We start from the raw sequence: 20,350 nt of genomic DNA on the forward strand, positions 1-20,350 counted from the left end.
CTCGGTCGCGATTACACACAATGCGGCGTGCCCACCCCCCATCGCCGTGCTTCCTCCCTCTACCTCCCTCATCCATAAGCCCAGTTCTTTCTGCCTCGCGCTGGGTGTGCGTGTGTGTGGCAATACGTACGCAGTACGTGTGCCACTTTCGTTTCGCGACCGACGCGCGGACAACGCTCTCTCGCAGCTCCCGCGCGCTGGAAATAAAAGAAGCGGACGGCCATTTGCCTCGCGGAAAGGTAAACGGGCTTCCCAAGATCGTTTTCGGGGGACGAGCGACCGTGTTGGATGCTTTGTAAACGATGTGGAACTATCATCGGCGAATGAGGGACGTCGGGCTGTCTTGCCCGAGTCGAAAGAAATATAGAGAAAGGGCAGCGTTGCAGAGCCGCTTAATCATCTGGACGCTGGAAACCCGAGCGCTACTAGTTCGCGCATTTGAGAAACTGTCCCGTGGTCGCTTGATAATTTACGAAGAAGTGAGCCATCCCGTTCCTTCACTTTGCAGGCCTTGTTGTGGTGCCTGGTGATGGTACGGAGTACCAGGTTTTTGCTTGGTACGCTCTGTCACTGTCACTTGCGGGAAAAAAAAGGTTGCACGCTGCTCAGATAACGTTGGAGGCGCTGAGCCTAATGCTGTTCTCTTTTACTTGCGTCTCTTCTGGCACTGGATGTTGTCTCTTTGCTTTCTAAAATCTCATGCTTTCTGTTTATTCACAATCCTTATGACGTTGTACTAGCATTCGCAATAAGGTAAATTTTAATCACGTTTGGTATTCTGAGCCGGCAGATGCACGCTCTTGAGCACCTATAGTTAAGTGCTCTGAAATCACATTACTTCCCAATCCGACTCAACCTTGCCATGTAAGCCGTTTCCTTTTTTGTGCCAATACTGAAAACACGTGCTTTCAGATGTATTACTTCTTAATCAGCTTTAACGGTGCTACACGAGCCAATTCTATTTTGATGGCAACAGCGCAAAGACATGTCCCTACATTCATTACTCCATAATATGCCTTAACCTTGTCTCACAAGCCCTTTCCGTTTTTGTGCCATGGATTCAAACAGATGACCTCCCCCCGCCCCACGCACGCTTGTTCTTTCAATTATTGCTGCGGTAGAGCTTTCACGACGCTGCTGTTCCGCCTAGCACACTCACATCAGTGAGACTCTGCCGTGTACAAAGGCGGTCAACACCATAACATGTACTTGCTGCTGTTACTACCTTAGTGACAAGGCATATACACACGATGAGGGATGATGGTGATGATGTTCAAGTTTTTTCGTTGGTTTTGTGTAATAAATCCTGATAGCGTTCGTAAATGCACCACCTGAAAGCCAGCAACACAAAATCAATATTATCAAACTCACCGTGGAGATGTTCAGATATAGAAATAGGACACTGAAATGAAAGGAGAAAAATTAATGCTCTTGTTGTTATGTTTTGTTTTGTTTTAGATTTCTCACAGCGCTTCTTCGTTTGTTCTCTTTTTAGTTTTCCTCCTCCTGCTTTCTTTCCTTGATCTCAATTTCCCTTTTTTTTCCAACTCGCGGCTGCAGCGGAGGCGCCGCTCACTCGATTTTCTTATTTTCCCCCTAATGGCACCTTTCACTTTTTCAGTGGTTTTACCTCTATTGGGTTGACCGCCACAGCTGGCAAGGACGACATCAACTCCATGTTGCCCAAGAGCGATTGACTAACGTCCGTACCGTTCTCGTCCATCTTTTCGAAGTGGCGGCGAGCAGCAATTCCCCGCAGAGGTCGTTTAATCATGCCTGTTTTAATGTTTAGGATGTATAATTACGTACGTTTTTTTTCTTGTTTGCGTATTGACAAAGTGCTCTTGAGCTGTTGCTGATGCGGTCGTAGGTCGTACTGTCTCTGAATTCTTTCGTATCAAGAGAAAGATGTGCCTGTCACCGACAGCTGAAGCTTTTTGAATCAATGCCTGAGACGAGGGAGAGACTTATTTATCCCGTTTTTGTTTTGCGTGCGCTTAGCCAACTAAACGCCTCAGACAATCAGCTTGAACCCTGCCTTCAGAGATGAGTATTCGCGTTCTACGGAGGTTCGGTGCTAGCCGCCCCATTCTGCACATCAGTGCCCTTCAAGAGCCGGATTTCCGACTACTGTTGACTGTAAATGCGGTACTACGCGTGACCTTTTCATCCGGTGTTTAAAAGGAATAGAGGTCTGCCCAAATCATGAAAAACAACACAAAGACAATGTTCAGGACTCGTGGTTGCTTGAGTGAACAATGTTTTTCACTGCATTTTAGGCAGATGTCAATAAAGAGGGGCCTCCTTTACCGGAAGTATTGAACACGAGTAGCGGTTTTATGTGCACTGGAAACACCTTTTGTTCGTCAAGTCAGCTCATACAAGGCAAGCAATATCACTGCCATGTATCTGGCGACAGTTATTTGATACTTGACGATTATTTCATTTACCACTTGCAGGCAGTCATAACGCACTAGCTGATATTAGAGCATATGCTCCAGTTTCGGAGCTGGAGGTTAATAACGCAATTATAATCATATTCTGTTCGCTTCTACTTATGACAGTATTCTTAGAAAGGGCCGCCTGCCGCTTCCGCCGTCGCTTCACCTTACTAGTCAACCAAGCGTATAGTGCCCTGCTTCGACGTAGTGTCGGACGACAACATGTAAGCGTTCCCGTACGACAGAAAGACGGTAGGTACGCATGAGGTGCAGCCTTATATAACGGCTGCCTGAAAGTAGACTGGAGAGAATAAAGCTCTCTATAAGCTCTCTACACAATAAAGCAGCCTTACTACGTCCACTGCAAGACAAATGCTTCTCCCATTAATTTCCAGTTAACTCAAGCTCTCTACAAGCTCCTCCAGCCTCCGAACTTCCCGTAGTCGGATTGAACTCACGAACGAAGCGGCAAATGCACCTCAAAGGAGGCCCTTCAGCCAATGCTGTCGACCGATTGCCATGATGTCGTGGTTAATCCCCTCGTACTTGCTAGCGTAGCACCGCAGGAGGCTTGCAGTTGCAAAAGGGTTAACCACCGATTGATCGGATTGTGTCATGGTAATAAGTCAACGCCGTTGGCGGGGCTTTTGCTGCTTCATTTGGGAGTTGTATCCGACCATAGTACTCACGCTAGTCGTATGCAGGAGAACCTTTTAAGCGGTGCTCGTGATCGTTACTACGCATCAGCTGTGTTCAGTGCCAAAGGCGGCGATTATTCAATGCCTCAGTGTAAGTAAATGATGACGATGGAAATGAGGGAATTAAATTATCGAAAGAGGGGATGGTCTCCCCGTTCCAAAATTTTATAAATGAATGAGCGTTAGTGTTGTTGCATTCTACTCTGCAAATACAAGCCGACATGGGCTTTAAAATTCTCATTTTCCACTAAAAACGTGCGTTACCGCATTTACGCTTAGAACGTCATGTCTACATTGACGAAAAACACGGTTGATCAGAACTCTCCTTCCGGGCACAGTTTGCTATGCCTATAAGTTAATATAGCTACATCTTGTGTAAACAGAATATTCGAAGGCAACGCTTGAACACTGAATAAATCTGAGCGAAAGGTTATGACATGAGACATGGTTTTCTCTGTTTCTGCATTTCATAAACAAATGAAAGCTTTCAAGCATGCCTATATATGATCAAATAAGATTTTATACGGCTGCTTCGACAACGTGCTGCCCCAACCAGGAAATCAGCTTACTGACCCTTAGGCAGTGTATTTTCTCTCTTCAGAACAATGCTCTGCTCGTTCTCCTGAGTGCCACTGCAACTTTTTTCCATAGGATGACAACAACCAAGTTCGGCATGTAACGCGGGCTTTAAGATAAATATATGTAGGCCGCACGCAGCGCTTCGCATCAAGGGTAATGTGATCTACTTTTTCCCCCCAGCAAAAAGCGCACAAAGCTATGAAGCATTTATAGTATACTTTTGACTTCGATATGGCAGCAGCACTGAGTAAATTCGATAAGCCACTAGTCCTCCTGGGGCAAGAGCACTGCTTAGTGAATTTTCAGTATCCTTTGAGGCTGGCTAGAAAATGCTATTTCTTCCAAGCTGGTTGCTCCACGTCCGAGTGAAGCCAAATATGTTTGTGCTCCGGCGAAGCCGTCGAGGCGCGCTACTGCAGGTCAGTGGATCCATCCGGCCATTCGGCACTCGTTCGCTGCTTGCGTTCCACCGATCGATTATCGAGCAGCGAGTCATTGGAAGACCGAAGAAACGTTTATTACTTGCGCTATATATATACCACACAGTACAATGCATGGAGTTCATCTCTAGAAACTGCTGGGAATAACTGTATCCTGGCTGCAGGTTCAAGCACTGTTTCATACTTTTTTCTTGTTGTTATGAAGCTTATAAAGAGCACTGGATTGAGTTGAGTTGGAAGTTTGCGCATATGTTTCTGTGTGTAATAAACCTGTTCACCTACTTCGTCAAACAGACTTTCGAACACTGTTCATACCGCAAACCAGTCTGTGCAAGTAGGGCACAATACGATGGCTCCGCTGTGAGTGCTTAGTGGTAATGAAAAAACGTATCAAGAGTTTACCGAGGCACGCTTGCCTGTATCAGTAGTGCCCGTCTGAAATAGAGAAGGCCTGAGAAGCCCAACTAACTAGCTCTGCACACTTTATGACTGTTTGGGACTTCCTTCACTGTCAGTCTGTCTGGCTCTGAGCCGCAAAGCATACTTTAGAAGTTCCACACCGCACTCAGCGGCCTTGGCAAGGCAGTACCTGCCGTTGGGTGAAACGTAGGTATACTTGCGGCTCTGACAGACGCGTCGTAAGTTTGAACTGTGACAAACCACACGACCGCGGAGTCCAGACCTGCCTTTTTTGAATCCGTCAACGCAATAGAGTGTCGCTACTCTTTCGTTTGTAGTAAACATTTTGCGGGGCATTCTGTCACAAAGTGTGCTGCGGGAAGTCCCACCAGCCACTTCAAGCGCAGAGCTCCATGTCAAGCCATGTTAAAGTAGAAAAGGCAGAAGGGACTTCCTCGGGCTTTTCGGCGTCTCCACTAAAACACGTGAAAGTGGTCATGGCCTGTGCGATTCACCAATGTCATAAAATAACGCCTGTGGAACACCAGGTAACCATACTGAACGAGCTCATCTGTGATAGTTTTGAAAGCTTCTTTCAGTGTAATAATAGTTGTTTCGGCTGTACATTCAACATTACATCAACGCTGAGTCCCCGGAGGTTTTAAGGATGTAGTCTTGGCGTTCAAACGCAATCTTGACCAGAACGGGTAAATGTCCGGACTTCATTTTGTTGCTTGCCGACCATAGCTGGCGATCAGTACGAAGCATCGCATGCCGTCTCTCAATACACTCCTATTTGACATGTTCGTGACACGATATAAATGCGTGATGAACGCGGCGGATTTACAAGCAATAATAAAAAAGTCGCATATTGAGTTCCCGTAATGACCGCTTGAGGAATCTAGACCGCCTAAGGCAAGCAGGACACTTTTTTTTTCTTTACGCGACATCACGACCGCGCGAAAAAGAGGACGTTTCTGGCGAAAGAATCCGGCTACAACAGTCACGTTTTCAACTGCCGCCTCAGTCCGATCGTGCCCCGTGGTCTCACGCTCCTCCGCGACTCGTTACGACCATGTTAAAGCGTTTAAACCGCAGCGGCGCTGAGGAAGAACTCGCTTCTTAGCGTTCTTTTTGTTGCTTTCAGTTTTTTTTTTTCGTTGTTCGAAACAATTTTCTGCCGTTTGTTGCACACATAAAACGCCACGAATAACAGCGCTCTCATTCTTGCTCGTGCTTTAGGCTGTCAGGCACGACTACTTTAACCGGCGCCTGTCCGATTTCCGGTTTCTTGATTATCACCTCCACACGCGTGGGCTGGCTCACTATCAGACATGGCTTTCTGTTCCATTCCTGGATGAGTAGAAGTCTTACTTGAAGCAGAAAATGGGCAGTAGATATGAGAAGGAATAAAACTTCTAGTGAAAAAGGAAACTTTGCTTCTTCACGCTGCTCGATGTTTCTTAAGTTTCGAAAGCCGGGAATTCGAAAGTTTCTTCCCTCTGCGCCAGCGCTAGCTTCTAGTGGTTTCGATAAGCCGGGAAACTTGCGCCCGGTTACAGTTGGGTCAAATTTGAGAACCTCCGAATGCCTTCTCCCCGCGTTCGGTTCGTCTTAAAACCTCCGACAAGCTTGTGCTGCTTCGGCTCAAGGTTGGGCTCACCTTTCCACCAAACATTTGATTTCAGGGAAAAATTACATTCAAAGAAGCTCATTCAGTATGCTGCATTCATCGCTTCTTCCCGCACGCCGCCTATAGAAACAAACACAGATTACTTGACATGTGGGACTTCACATCTCCTCATACAACCCCCTCCCCGCACCCAAAAGGTCAGAGAAGAGCAGTCCCTCCCTCGCACACACGGGAAGACTAAAATCCCAGCCGGATAAAGGTAGAGTCCTTCCACAAGCTGATAGCAACAGAGTGGTAAGGCAGCACTGCATAGAGGCTTGAAAGGAAGAATCAGAGCCACCGTGGAACTGGCCACGGCTGCGCAGGAAATCTTCGGGTGAAAGTTACGCCTTTTAAGCGACCGCGATTCGAACCAGGCAGTGGCGGCTCTAAGCATGCACACTTCGCAGGAATAACATGGTAGACTGCTAAAAAAAACGTTCCTTTTTATGTGCAATTGAATGTTTACTGGCGCCTTCCATTTCTCAGTGTCTGCAGCAGCACCGGGACCGTTTAAAAGAGCGCTTTATTTGCTAACTGGCGAGACGACAAGACCGCGACGCTGAAGCGCCGAGTGGGGCGGCAGCGAAAACCTCTTCTCCGCTCCCTCACCTCTTTTGGTCTTGTTCTCGAAGAGAAGAAAATGGCGAAACGCAAACAGAAAAGGCTTCACGAGCACGCGCATTATCGCGCAGTCACGCTTGCTTTACGGTCACATCACTTGTTGACACATCGCGAAGGACATAACGTTCTTTCTCCTCAATCCGTCGCGTTGCGAAGTTTTCTTTGCCGCGTTTGCCAAGGTCCAATAATTTCAAGTGCCACACGTGAGGAGGCCGACTGTCACGCGCTTGTCAGCGACTGAGCACACTTGCGCATATTCAGCCCCCAAGCGCCGTGGCGAGCGCGGAGCGAATCAAAAGTGCTCTCGGCGTTCCTCACGGATGGCTGCCCGTGCGCCTTGCTTTTCAGCAGGTGCCGCATCTTGCTGGTGATAAGCCCTGGCCCGCAGTCGACCAGGAAACGGCAAGAGTCGCACAGTGGCCCTAAAGCCCCGACGGAGTACGTATATCGCAACTTTCCCAAGCGCGTATGGAAAAAAGGGGCGTATTTATATTGCGAAATCGTCAGTGGTTAGCATTTAATACTTTTCTTCGTATTTCGACACCGGAAACTTACCCACTGTGGCAATCTCAAGTCGAAATTGAATGGTTATAAAGAAATAAATCGCACCTCGCTGCAAAAGATGAGCGAAAAAAAAAAGAGACACGCGGAAAGAAAAAGCGTACGCGTGCTGATATGACGAAAGACCTCAGGTTGGCAGTCAGCGGTTTTCTTCCGTTCATTCTCTGAAACTGGGTGCGGATTTCAGCCGTGAGCGTTATTCATTTCTCTGCAACCATCAATGGCAAGAAAATTCGCAGCTATCAATAACTGTTCCCTGTCACACCAAAAAGAAAAAAAAGGGGCTATCCGGAGAACGCTAAGAAGCGGACCTACGCAAAATATCATTCCTGGCAGTGGCCGCAGCGGGTGGGCGCACGCGCTGGCTATAGAGAGAAAAATTTCCCACTCGCTGGAGCCAGCGCCACTTGGAGCGACGGGGAAGACGTCGACAAACTGACCCGCCCGCCCGCGGCGAGCGTGCGCGGTCCTCTGTTTGGAATTGCAGCGGCACGCAGCGTTTCTTCCTCTCGCGCGCGCGAAGGACGCTATGCGAGGCTCGGTATTCTCGAAGTGGGCGGTGCGCGGGCCGCCGATATAGGTGCGGCGAGCGTTATTTGCTCCGCGTCTCTGGGCGCCGTTCTCACGCCGCTGCAGCTGCTGCAACGGGTCGCGTTGGGCACCCTGCGCAGCGGGGACAAGGATAACGAGTCCGCCAGTGGCGCTGGAATAGCGCGCGCGAAACGTCGGCGTCGCGCGGGACGCGCCTGCATGCACCGCGGCCATTCGTTGCAGTCTCAGTCACGGCAGCTATTCTTTCGCCGGGCGATTGATTCGCTTGGCTCACGGTGTTCGCACGGACCCGCGCGGCAACCTGCTCTGCGTGAGAACGCCAACGTGGCGGCCAGTCGTCAGCTGCAGCGGGCGAGATGTGATCTGCAGTGTTTACGCTGCTGCAGCTTCTGTTTTTAGCGCGCCTACAGATACCCTAATGCGTCGCCTTAGCCCCGTACTTGTGTGCCCTACAACGTTCGAAAGGCGGTCTAAGAAGCCCTGTCATCGGCAGGCAACTGAGTGTGAGGCGTCGAAATTTATGCCGAGAGCCGGCAGATCGAAAGGGAGGCCTGGAGCGGCGCCTGCTTACAGGAAAAGACCTCCGAGGGCCAACGAGGCTCCTCAGGTTTCAGATGCGGTCGCACTGTAGTCGGATACGACTCAAGTACGCAGCGAAGCTCCGCCGCAATTCAACACCGCCGAACAGAATTTCTCCGTGACAAAACGGAGACAGTTGTTAAAGCTTTTTTTGTTACCAAAACAAGACAGTAATCACGAGACGAAATTATATGCTCATTATTTTTATGCTTCTTGCGGGTTTTATACAGTCAAACATTAAACACTGATTTCGTACACTGTTGTGGTTGGTCAGCGGAATAATACAAGACTACGCGTACCGTGGCCTACAGGTATCAACTGCTGTTGTATCTATCCTCTTATAAAAGCCCACTCTGGGTAACAAAAGAAAACCAATAAGGAAATGGCGCCTGTTCTTCCGTAGTTCTCAGCGCACCCAGCGCCTTATTCCTGTCAGACTAGGTCATCCATGTTATTTGGTCGTCGATGTCCCAATGCATTATATTCCTGCAAAGGCGGAATGGTTAGAGGAAATCCACGAATAAACAAATCTGCATGAGAGCAACCTCGGCCAAACTGCAATGCAAGCGATGTTAAAATCAGGTGTTTGATTGAAGAAGCTTATCCGCTTTACTTGATTCAAGTCGAAATTGAATAAAACTACGACATATAAACATTGGAACAATCATAATATCTAACTAAACACGCCAAATACCGCTACCATATTGTACTCGGCAAATGCTCAGAGCCCCGTCAAGCTAAACACTCTTTCCTGCAGTGCAAAGGCTTATGTACGAACTCTCAGAGTTATGCAGCGTGAAGTTGAACTCCGCAGCCTGTTTAGTTAGATCCACTTCTTTGATCAGTGCAACGAAAGCGGTGAAGTAGTCTTGACACGACCTGTTTTTCCCCTTTGCGAAAGCGAACACCGTCAAGGAAGCAGATTTCGAATGGAGCTGTTCTTAAGTGTAAAGGCGAAGAAGATACCTGCCTCGTCACGTTCTCGGTTTATCAAGTGCGTAAGAAGTTAACCTTAGAATGGAGCGCTGGTAATTGTCCTTTTTACCTAGCAACTTGCGCAATTAGACAGGATTATCGCGACTGTTGGTAGTGAGAGAATATCGGAAGGTTTCAGTATAAAAAAAGGAAACTTTTGGTAACAGTGCGAGACCATTCGTTTAAAATTATGCACCTGTCTTATCGATGTGCATGCATTGAGACACGGAAGCAACGAAAACAATGAAGGCACTGCCATTCTGCCTTTTATTTACCTCAGTCACGTAGTAGCGCTTCCCTTTATCGCCAGTTTCGTCGGCTTGTGTTTGACCAGAACACGGCTCGATCGGAACAAGATTATTATTGCCTTCTAGTTTCGCTTCCAGGGAGTCAGCGCTACCTGCATTTCGTTGGACACGTACTATAAACACATAGGAGTAAAAATGCGAGTAATCTCTCCTCTAGCGCACTCCTTTTTTGCAAAAATGAGTGCCTTATATAGGCGTATTTGTGTTTGGAGTGCAAACGCATCGTAGCTACGAAGAGCAAAATTACCAGGGGTATTTAAAGTTGGCAGCAAAAAGCGGACGACACTTCTTGTCCTGTCTGATAAAGCAAGCGATGCAACTTCTGACGCATTTCTGTTCTTTCCCTGGAGTTTTTTTATTTTCTTCTTTCTTCGCTACACGAGGCTTTCATGAGAGAGAAAGACTGAGACTGCTTCCTCTGCGAACTATTCTCGTGAACTAATTTTTAAAAAAATGAGCGCGCAAAGAGCCAACGCATTCAAAGGCAGAGCACCACATAGCAACGCCGCCCAAGCAACGTCCTGAAATTGAAACAAAACTCCCTCGTTCGACGACGCGGGGCGACGTGATACCCGGGCGAACGGAATGAGGCGCTCAGGAGCAAAGAGCACAAAAGCGTTTAATGAATCCGCGTTAAAGTGCTCCAGCACCTCTGCATAAGCCCGAGTCAATTTCCCTGTGGAACTTAACGAGGGCAATATGCGTTTTACGGCATCTAGCACATAGCAGGCCTGCAGCTGATCGCCTAGGCAAAATATTCGCTTTTTCTCTGCCGTTTTTCCACCGGTGAATTCAACTTTTGTGAAGTGACTAAAGCTGGCTCAATTCACTGTCATTAGATCTCATCTTCGAAGGCAGCGCCACCTTTCACCTTTCACCTTTCATCATTGAACTGTGATAAAAGCAAATGCACACACACGTGTGTGTGTGTGGCGTGCGGGCGTGCGAGCGAGCAAGCGAGCAAGCGAGCGAGTGAGTGAGTGAGTGAGTGAGTGAGTGAGTGAGTGAGTGAGTGAGTGAGTGAGTGAGTGAGTGAGTGAGTGAGTGAGTGAGTGAGTGAGTGAGTGAGTGAGTGAGTGAGTGAGTGAGTGAGTGAGTGAGTGAGTGAGTGAGTGAGTGAGTGAGTGAGTGAGTGAGTGAGTGAGTGAGTGAGTGAGTGAGTGAGCGAGTCTTGTGACGCGTTACCCAGGAAAACGTATTGAATATCTGACGCATATCCGAGTAAGATTTACTTTTACCTTTCCACATAAAGACAGCAAACGTTTATCCTTTCTTTAAGAAACGACACAGAAGAGATTAAACGCGGAATAGAGATCCAAATTAATCTGTCCGCAACTGTACATATGCGCACGTATATCAGCGAGTGATGTTGATAATGACACAACTTGTCAACGGATGCCTTTGCCACACTTTTCCTTCTTTTTTTGAACGCCTCTTTATATGTTTTCAGCATTATCGCTGAAACATTTTGTTTTTCCCGCACTCTCTAAACTTTCCCTCTCTATCGACTGCAGCGCCTGTAGGCCCCGGCACTTTGCGAGGCATTCTTTGATGCGAGGCCACTGCAGCGCTGCCCATAAAAGGACAGCGAAGACGTATAAATGTTTTACGTAAACACAGCATTATCATGACGTCTTTAGAGCTGCGCAAGAAGCGCGGTGGTGTGCGCATGCCGGCAAGCACAGATCTAGTAGTAATGCGAGCGTTCTAAACGTGTTCGCAACGCTCCAGATCACGCGTGAGTAACGATACGAAGCTAATCAGCCCGCTGGATAAGCTTACTTCTCCACGCACCTACTTCAGCATCACTGCACATACTCTGCAGTCGCCATCGCTCGTACTGTAATATTTCCGTCTGTGTTCGCCGTATACCTTCTCCCAGGTACAGCGTAACAGGCCTTAAACGAAGCTTAAATTCGTTCCGAAAATTCGAGGTGATTCAAGAATTAGAAAGTACGACGCTTTAAAGTGGAGGAAGCTGCTATGCTAGCAGGCTTGTCCAATTCTGTTTTCTCATTCCTTTCTGTGCCCTCGTTATAGCCTTTCTGCGGCAACCACAGCGAAGTATGAAACTTCTAGGTGAAGCATGCCAAGTAGTTTTGAGCTAGCACTTGAAATGGTGACATATTCGCCGATTAAAACCGAGGCGATGTTCAGGCTTCTCCTCACTGCGCACGAGAAATGCGGGAAATCCCTGTTGAAGTCTTGTTGCCTAAGTTTCACATTCCTGCTGCCTTCGCCCACCTGCTGCTGTGCTCCATCCGACGATGCCAAACAACGCTTAGTTAGCGTTACCTTTGGTAGCGTTGATTTTCTTTCCTCAATCAACCGTTTCTTAGCTGTAAATGTAGCTCCAGCGCACATGACGTCATCGTTGCGACCCCCTGCCCGGCTCTGTGCACTGCGGAGGAAGCCTGAACACATACGCCGCTTCATTCGTGTATTACGCCACTAATTCAAATGCTAGCACAAAAAGACTTCGCAGTCTTTACCTCAAGTTTCACACATTTGACCCCACTAACCTCATAGAATTCTAAAACCCAATCAAAATCACGTCACAAGAAGTGCTCTCCCTTAATATTATTCGAGGCGTCGTCGTTGTTGTTGCTATATGGGTTCGCAGCCCGCCTTCTCGAAACGCCAAGTTACGATTTTTTTTTTCAGGGCATCATTTTGTGATGCCTGCTGTCTTCCCCACAGATGGATGCATGTCAGTGGAAAAAATGACCAGCATGCAGAGGTCCCTGCGAGGCTGGCCGAATCACTCCTTAAAGTGCTCGGCGCCTTCTGGGCGCCTAATCACAGAACCGAGTATTGGGTGCTTAAGAGACCCGCGAAGAACGCATGGTCGTACCGACGACGAGAAGAAACGAAAAATTGCTCCCATCGCGCACTGCACCGATTTGTACCGATTTTGAATGGCCTTTCCATTTCTGTCCTCTAAGAACGGCAAGAACAAAAGAAAACAGAAATGTATTAGTGAACGCGTGCCATGTTCCTTGTATTGGACAGAAATTGAAACACTCTTTGAAGCACCATTTCGCGAAAAAAAAAGAAAAAAAGCGGATAAGACTTCTTCTGTCTCGCTCACAGAGGTTGCAACATGCCAGTCGTAGCAAGAACGGAGCGCACAGCAGGAGGCCAGCAGCAACGCCGCTCCGCTTCCATTAACGTCGGAGGGGAGCTGCACAGGCGTTTCGCTGCTTCTGCTCGCTGCCAAGGAGCGGTGCACGGCGAAACAGCGGCGCCACTAAATTCGAGCAACCCACTCGAGGAAAATTGATCAAAGTCCGAAAGTTTCCTTTCTCTTTCTTCTCCGGTCCGCGTGGCTGAAGCGTGTGCGAAAGGTCCGCAGCAGCACCGGTGCGGCGCGCCCTCTCTCTCTCGCCTGGTGAACGACGGAGATGAAAACGACGAGACCCAGAGCATGGCGGGCTCGAATTCACGCTCCCATTGTTGCGCCGTAGCAGCGCGAGAGCGCACTTTTCTCCCACATTGCTTTCGGTTCAGTTTTGAGAACGAGCCCAGTACTTCTTTCTTTTTTATTTCCTTTTCTCCAGGAAGCGCATATGCCGCTTGCGCTATGTGGCTCGGCATCGCCACTTCCGCGCTCGCAGTACAGAGGAATTACCTCAAATTGAGGAAAGAAGGCAGTTTTTTTTTATTGCGAACAGTGAGGTGAAAGAAAGGGAATTAACAAAAAGAAAAAGCATCTCTTTCCGTGTGCACAGAGAAACGAGACAAACCGCGGCCGGAGGTTTTGGAAAATCTCCTATCTGTTGCGCCAGCGAGCATAATAAGCGTGACGCAAACGAACGTAAGAAGGGAATCAATGCTGCGAGTTCGAAGTGGGTCCCTGGCCAAAATTCAAAGAGCGACGGAATCGGAGGACCTCTCATCGATACGGAAATCGAAATAGGGCACGCGCTTTTGTGGAACGCCCCTTTATTCTGGTTTAAAATCCTGTGTATTCGTTGGACAAGAACTCGTTTTCTGTGTGTCCTTTTGTGTCCCGGATAAACGGAGCCATTGGCAAACGTTGTGTTCTCGCGACGGCAATTGCAAATGCGCAATTAAGCGGAGTTTCATCTAGGTCATTTGCTGAACGATTGCCAAGGCAATTACGCACCTAGTTCCTTCCCTTCCATATCCAACAGCGCGCTCCTATGAGTAGCGTTCGCTCGACGTTTACGCCGACCTGTCTCGTGTGTTTAAGTGTGGGTCTAACGCTGTCAAACGAAGAATCGTTTTAGTTGTTTGTGTCGAGATAAACACACATAAAAAAGCCAGGGTGACAAATCTCAGCCATTAAATGTTTTGTCTACATGACGAGCTCCTGATTTCCAAGTACAATGGTTATCGTCACGGTATAAAATTATTGGTCAGTTCACGAGCCGAACTTGGTTTTCGAGAGGTTAGGCAAAGCCAGCTGCATGGTTCTTTAATACTCGACCAAGAGGCACTCTTTACTGAAGCCACCGAAATTAAATCTACGCCAGTTGTTCACGCAGGATGAAATAATACGAATGAATTGTTTCAATAGAAATTTTGGTTCGTGGGAGTTTAAGGTACAGATAACGTGCCGCTCAGACTTTTTCCGGGATATTCGAATGACGGTACAATGGAGATTTTTTTTTTCAGACTTCGGAAACAAGTCTATCTCCGTGTCAGCTCATCCTCGACAAACACAGTGCGCACGGCTCGATCCTTCCGCGGTCTATGAAAACCAGGACGTTAACGAAACCTACGTTTTGGCAAATCGTCCGTGTCCGTGTTCGCATGACAGCCCCGGATTACTTTCTTTAACGAAGAAGCTTCCGTTAAATGCGCAAAAAAAAAACGCGCATCAAAGACCGCGTTGAATTTTAAAGGCCTTCGTTCACTGCAGGCATACGCTCATATTTGAAGCGTGGCAACTGGCTTAGGTTTATTCCTGAATCCTGTCGTCGGCACATTCTCTCTTGTTTTATAACTTAGGTGAAATCACCACAGCTAAATTATATAGAACCGTCTTTCCATGCTATAGGCAGTGAACTGATTAAAACCACCAGAAACTTGTCAAAGAGCAAGTACAGTCTTTCATCTTGCGTCTTCCCTGTTTTGCCATCACAGTTAGATCGATTGATAAGTAGACTTTGCGCGCGAAAACAGCACTGTGAGCTGTTAGGCACGCCGCAGGACAAGGCTACGATTTATTTTCATCCACCACATGCGGTTCTTTAATGAGCACCGAGATCTCAGTACACGGCTGTTTTTGCGTAATTTGCACCTGCTCCAATCCTATCCTCTTCTTGAAGAAGCCTGCATAAGCCTCAGGTGCACTTTTCTATAGCTGGCATCTGGAGGAACGTTAACAAGCCGGTTGTAACTGGCATTGAGACAAGCCACGATAGAATTTCTCTATGACATGCGCAGGTACCAACTGCAGGCTTACAAAGACGTCTCAGTTGGCTCAGTAAGTTTTTAGGGGCAGTGACCATCCCTGTAAGGCCCGCTGTATTCCGGGGGCAAGCACTTTGCCTTGCATCTTTTACCGGTGCGGTACTTCCTGCTCTTCATGTAAACACATAGATTAATGAAGACACCACTCACAAACCACTTACTTGTCTCTGAAATCCGAATCCAAGGGCGCCTGCATCGAGGCAGCCAACCGAGTACTATCGTGACAGTTTACTGAATACCGAGTGTGCGAGTGACGGTTGCAGTATCCATCCCGTTCTCAAGAACAGATGCAGCTCTGGGGTGGATTTATGGGTCTCTCTTGGAAGGGGACGTCCTTATTGCGCAATGCATTTGTGAGTCGCTCGGTGCCGAAAAAGAAATGGGGCTTCGCATGGTATTTCTATCGAAAATTTCTCGCCTGGCTGGGGTGACGGGGGGAGGGGGGGGGGGTGGCTCCCTCCTCACAAATTCGCGACAGATGCAGCTGGTAGTTTCGGCGAGCTTGTGCGTAGGCTCTTACGCTGGTCGTGTAGGGCTCAGGTTATTTCGCAAACTCCTGCACCGCGCCCTCCACCTATGCCTTCCATTTATGCCTGCTTCAACGCGAAGTGACCTTGCTCGGCCTTCTGCGGATTAGCGCCGCATTTAAGAAAAGCTATTCGTTGATCACTGGAATAGCCCACAGTGCTGCCTATGATTTCTGGTCCAGCGTATACTGCCGTTTGTGTGCGCTTTGTTTAGCGTTGGAAGACAAGCATTGTGGTGTGCAGCAGACCACGTTGATAAATGTTCGCTCAGGGAAAACAAGGTTCTTTGCCACCAGGCTCCAGTGGTCGTCAGCCCTGAAGGCTTGTCATCCCGAAGGCGTCGCACTTGCATGACAGGTTCCGACAACATCGCGCTCTTTTGGCGTTTGTTATTTGCGCTCACCCGCAGTCTCTTTCGTCTTCTCCTTTTCATTCCTTTCTTGTCTTCCACAGCCACGGAGTAACCGGATATTTCTTCGGATTCACGCCCGTGATTTTGATTTCGTTGTGCCACTCTCCAGCAGTAAAAGAAAAAATGCCCATCGTTAACAAAGTAGCATGTCTAAATTAGAGCCTTTTAATAGTGCAAGCTTCTGTGAACCCTTTATGGCGTGCCGATGAAAACGGCAGCGAGAAAAACTATAAACGAAATCGACTGAAGATTGATGCAGCTTCGAGACTTCGCACGGAAGCCTGGGCGAGTGTTCTACAGAACGAATTGGCTAGTACTAACATATTATGAGCATTTAAAGCTACATCTGTATCTGTTTTACGACGAGTCATGTGCGGAAAATGAGGACACCGCTGATCTGTCTAGCTGTACAGCTGTAAATGAAAGTAAACGAACCTTTCAAGCAGCTTCCACACTTGTCCTAACAGTAGCGAAGAGTTATGCCGTGCCCATTCCGGACACTATTAGCGGTGTCTTAGCGAACACCCGCAGCATACCTCAAAATTACCGCCGTGTAATGTTATGAAGGAGTTATATGGCCGCAGCGCAAGCAAAAATTGTGCTAGAAAGAATTCCATCTTCAGCAAATTCTTCAATTCTGCCGTTTCATACATGTAGACCGAAAAGTGTATAAGGGTCAACAAATGGTAACAGCGGGAGAAAAGGTCAGTTGACGTGTCGACTTTAATCGCTACTACAGTACTGATTGAAACGAACATTCTACCCGACAATTACACTCGTATTTCACGACTTTTTTCGTATTTCACACTCGTAATTGACGCTAAGCGGTCAAGAATGCTTCGATAAAAAGTATCGCATACGTGCAGCCATTTTGCATTCCTTTCTTCATGGGGTAATTTCTCGCGCACTGCTGCACCCACTAACGGGACAAAAAAAAACGTGTAGGCGCCCTATTTGCCGCATCCAAGTGCATGGTATCGACGGCTGGCGCCTGTTGTGTGGACACGACATTGTACAAAGTGTGATTATAGATAGTGGATAGAAAATGCCGATGCCGCTCCTCGCTATGCATTTCATACTGAGCTATCGTACGGTTAAGTTCCAGCTTTAGTGTGCTGCCCTGATCTGTTATTGCATCCGTAACGGCAGCTTGGTTTCTTGCCAGCGCTGTTAAACTGGAAATCATTGGAATGAAGTTGCAGGGACGCACCTGATTCACACGTACGTTCAAGACAAACGAAATTTAGTTTTCGTGCGTGAGGAGCTGATGAAAAAAAATAACCGTGCATCCGAAAAGAGAGCCCGCGCCAAATGCTGCCTGCGTAGAAGGCGGAAATTATCTTTTGTCGCTCCCTTTTATCCTTCATATCTCAGTACTTAGATTACATGTTTACTCAAGAAAGTTATAAAATGTAGATGTGTCATGTACACCGTAAATGCAAAATTTCCGCTCGGGTTTTGCAGCTTTAGTTTGATTTTGTACAGGACTTATCAAAAATACGACTAACTGCCGAGGCGAAATGCACCGATTGTATCAACAAAATTGCACGCAGTAAATCGCATCAAAAGCAAACCATGCGTCTCACGCTAGCGAACACGACACGGCAAGATGTCCGATGAAGCTAGCGTTATTCCTGCCACATACTCTGCTGACATACCTGACGCTCGCTCCCAAAAGTAATCACCGGATACACTCTCTAAATTTAATAATTTTCATCGCCATCTAATTCAGTCCATGTCATTCCACTCATCATGTACTTTAAGGCAAATTCCTTTGTAAGAACCCACCGAACATTTTTTCCGCCCGTCAAAATTCTCGCCAGCATGTCAACACTTCTTGTCGGAGGAAACAATACGCCCGTCCCACCCTTTCAAGCACAGCGCCTTCGAAAAGAGAAGAATGTCGTTGGCTCCGGTATGTCGCACTATACTGAACGAGACGACACCCTTCTCTTGCCTTTTTTTTTTGTTCTTCTTATTCCACTGAGCAAATCTCCGACTGGCCTGGTGCAAAACTTCAGTTTTAGTTCGCTCGAGCAGAAATCCAATAAGTAGCAGGCCGTCCGATCCGATTCTTGTGACACCGCGACACAGGGGCCCACCGCGAATGCTTTCCCGAGTGCACGGCCAGAGCCGCGGTCAGTGTGGAGGCTCTAGCCGCGCTTCGGGGCGACACGCACGTGGACGACAGATGTGTACTCACCATCGCTGTTCGATTTCCACCGAGGCCCACGACCCCTCGGTGTCTTGTAATCCGCCGACGCGAGCGGGGAGCGCAGGAGACAACGCGCGCACGCGGCGGCAGAAGCAGCTGGCGTGCGTGCACTGCGGAGAAGACGTTTCTTTCCTTTCACACTTTGGTGGTCATCCTTTCCTGGGGGCCTCTCTTCCGTTTGTTCTTCGGTTTCTGCAGGACGAGAATTTTTTTTTCTTATTTTTTCTCCTCGTCGCAGAAGAAGCGGAGTTGCGCTGATTGACTTTCGCTTCTCCGCCGGACGCAAAATGCTGCGCGCCGCGGACGCGGCTGGACTTCCGTCAGGAGGAGCGGGCTCTGCCCAACGGCGCGGTGTCGGGAGGCGGCGGAGGTGGTCCACTGACGACGTTCTCGGAGCGCGCACTGTGGCAGACAGGGGCTGCTGTGTGAGGCGCTGCTCGGGACAGACTGACCTTCTTGAGCGGAGCAAGCCAGCCGGCCACTCACCCGTGACACTGAAAACGGGACTTCTCTCCCCGCGGGGCCGGCCCTCCTCGACTCTCAGCTCCACGAGAAGCCCCCCTCGCCCATCACGCCTCCCCTCTCTGGGCAGCGGGTGTCCGCTCGCCTGTCTGCCGGGCTACTTGTTTGGGCTTTCAATTAGGGCTGCTCGCTACGCGCGTTTTCCGTTGCCGGATTCGTGCACTCGCGTTGGCTCTTCCGCGGTAAAGACGGGACACGCGGCACCCCGCGAGGCGCGCCCGCCGCCGCGCGAGGAACGGTGCCTACACGTGCCCCGCGTGCCCAGCGGGACCCTCGCGCGCTGCTTGGCGCCCCGGGCGGCGGAAACCTCGTAACACCGGGAACGGGAGAGTGAGCCCGACGGGAAGAAACAGAGCGGCCGTTTTCACGCCCCAGAATCTCAGTGACGGGCGGTCTACCCGCACCGGAGAAGGTCTGCGAAGCTTTTCCTCCTCGAGATCTGCCAAGCATCGCATTTTGCCCCGTGGCGTCTCGCTGCCGCCGTTCTCCATAGCGGACACGCTCCGTCCACCGCCGAGGTAGCGGAAGGTCGGAACTGCGGCGGTCGGCAAAGGGAACGAAACGGCCGCTGCCGTGCACGGCGACGTGGTATCGTATCGTGCCCGGATCCTAAACAATGGAGCAACGGAATAAACCGTCCCAACGTGGGCTATTGAAGGACTGCACGATGCATTTCTCCATTTACTAAGCCTTTGATACGGCACTGAAGAAAGAGGCCAGATGTTCTGTACCACGCTTCGACGCATATCTATGCATGGTGTTTACCAGGAGACAGTAACATGATAATAATAGTAAGGTCTTGTTCTTTTCCGTGGGAGTAATGCCTAACGGTAGGCCTGCTAGTGCCTCATACGGCACAAGTGGCAGATCCCGGCAGACAATGGACGAGCGAAGCGAATACAACAGGAAGTGAAATTTATTGAAACTTCTGATGGGTTTGTTGGTCTGGATACATGATGAACGGGAACAGCGCGAGAACATTGTTTTCTTTTTAGTAGGGAAAGTGAGGAAAGACACATCTCGAATGCTGGCTAACAGAAGGGCTTAATATAAGGAAGCATAATATATATATATATATATATATATATATATATATATATATATATATATATATATATATATATATATATATATATATATATATATATATATATATATATATATATATATATATATATATATATACAGCTCCCTGCGCTTGGGCTCTTGAGGCACGCTGTGGAACGAAAGAAACCAAAATAACAATTACACCCCCCTTTCCCCCCCTCGAAACACACACACACACACACACGTTATGCGCAATATCAACGTCCCGGAACAGAATTGAGGGGAGGACACACACAATAATTTCCTTGCATCTTAATGTGAAAGACCTGCTCCATCTCTCTGGTCTTTTGATCACGA

The 20,350-nt window shown here is 48.4% G+C and overlaps 1 protein-coding gene across 3 annotated transcripts in view; it reads right to left on the bottom strand.

Annotated features, from left to right (window-relative positions):
• LOC144114620 (uncharacterized) overlaps positions 1-19,086 on the bottom strand; it is a 90,848-nt gene extending 71,762 nt beyond the window's left edge. The window contains exon 1 of one of the 3 annotated variants that reach the window (XM_077648478.1): positions 18,413-19,086. In XM_077648478.1, coding sequence (XP_077504604.1) covers positions 18,413-18,415 — 3 coding nt within the window. In that variant the 5' untranslated portion in view covers positions 18,416-19,086. The remainder of the gene's footprint in view (positions 1-18,412) is intronic. The other 2 variants (XM_077648480.1, XM_077648479.1) reach the window with 2 other exon arrangements.
• Between the last annotated feature and the right edge of the window lie 1,264 nt (positions 19,087-20,350).

The sequence above is a fragment of the Amblyomma americanum genome, chromosome 1, assembly GCF_052857255.1.
Source record: "Amblyomma americanum isolate KBUSLIRL-KWMA chromosome 1, ASM5285725v1, whole genome shotgun sequence".
In the NCBI taxonomy this organism is placed as follows: Eukaryota; Metazoa; Arthropoda; class Arachnida; order Ixodida; family Ixodidae; genus Amblyomma; species Amblyomma americanum.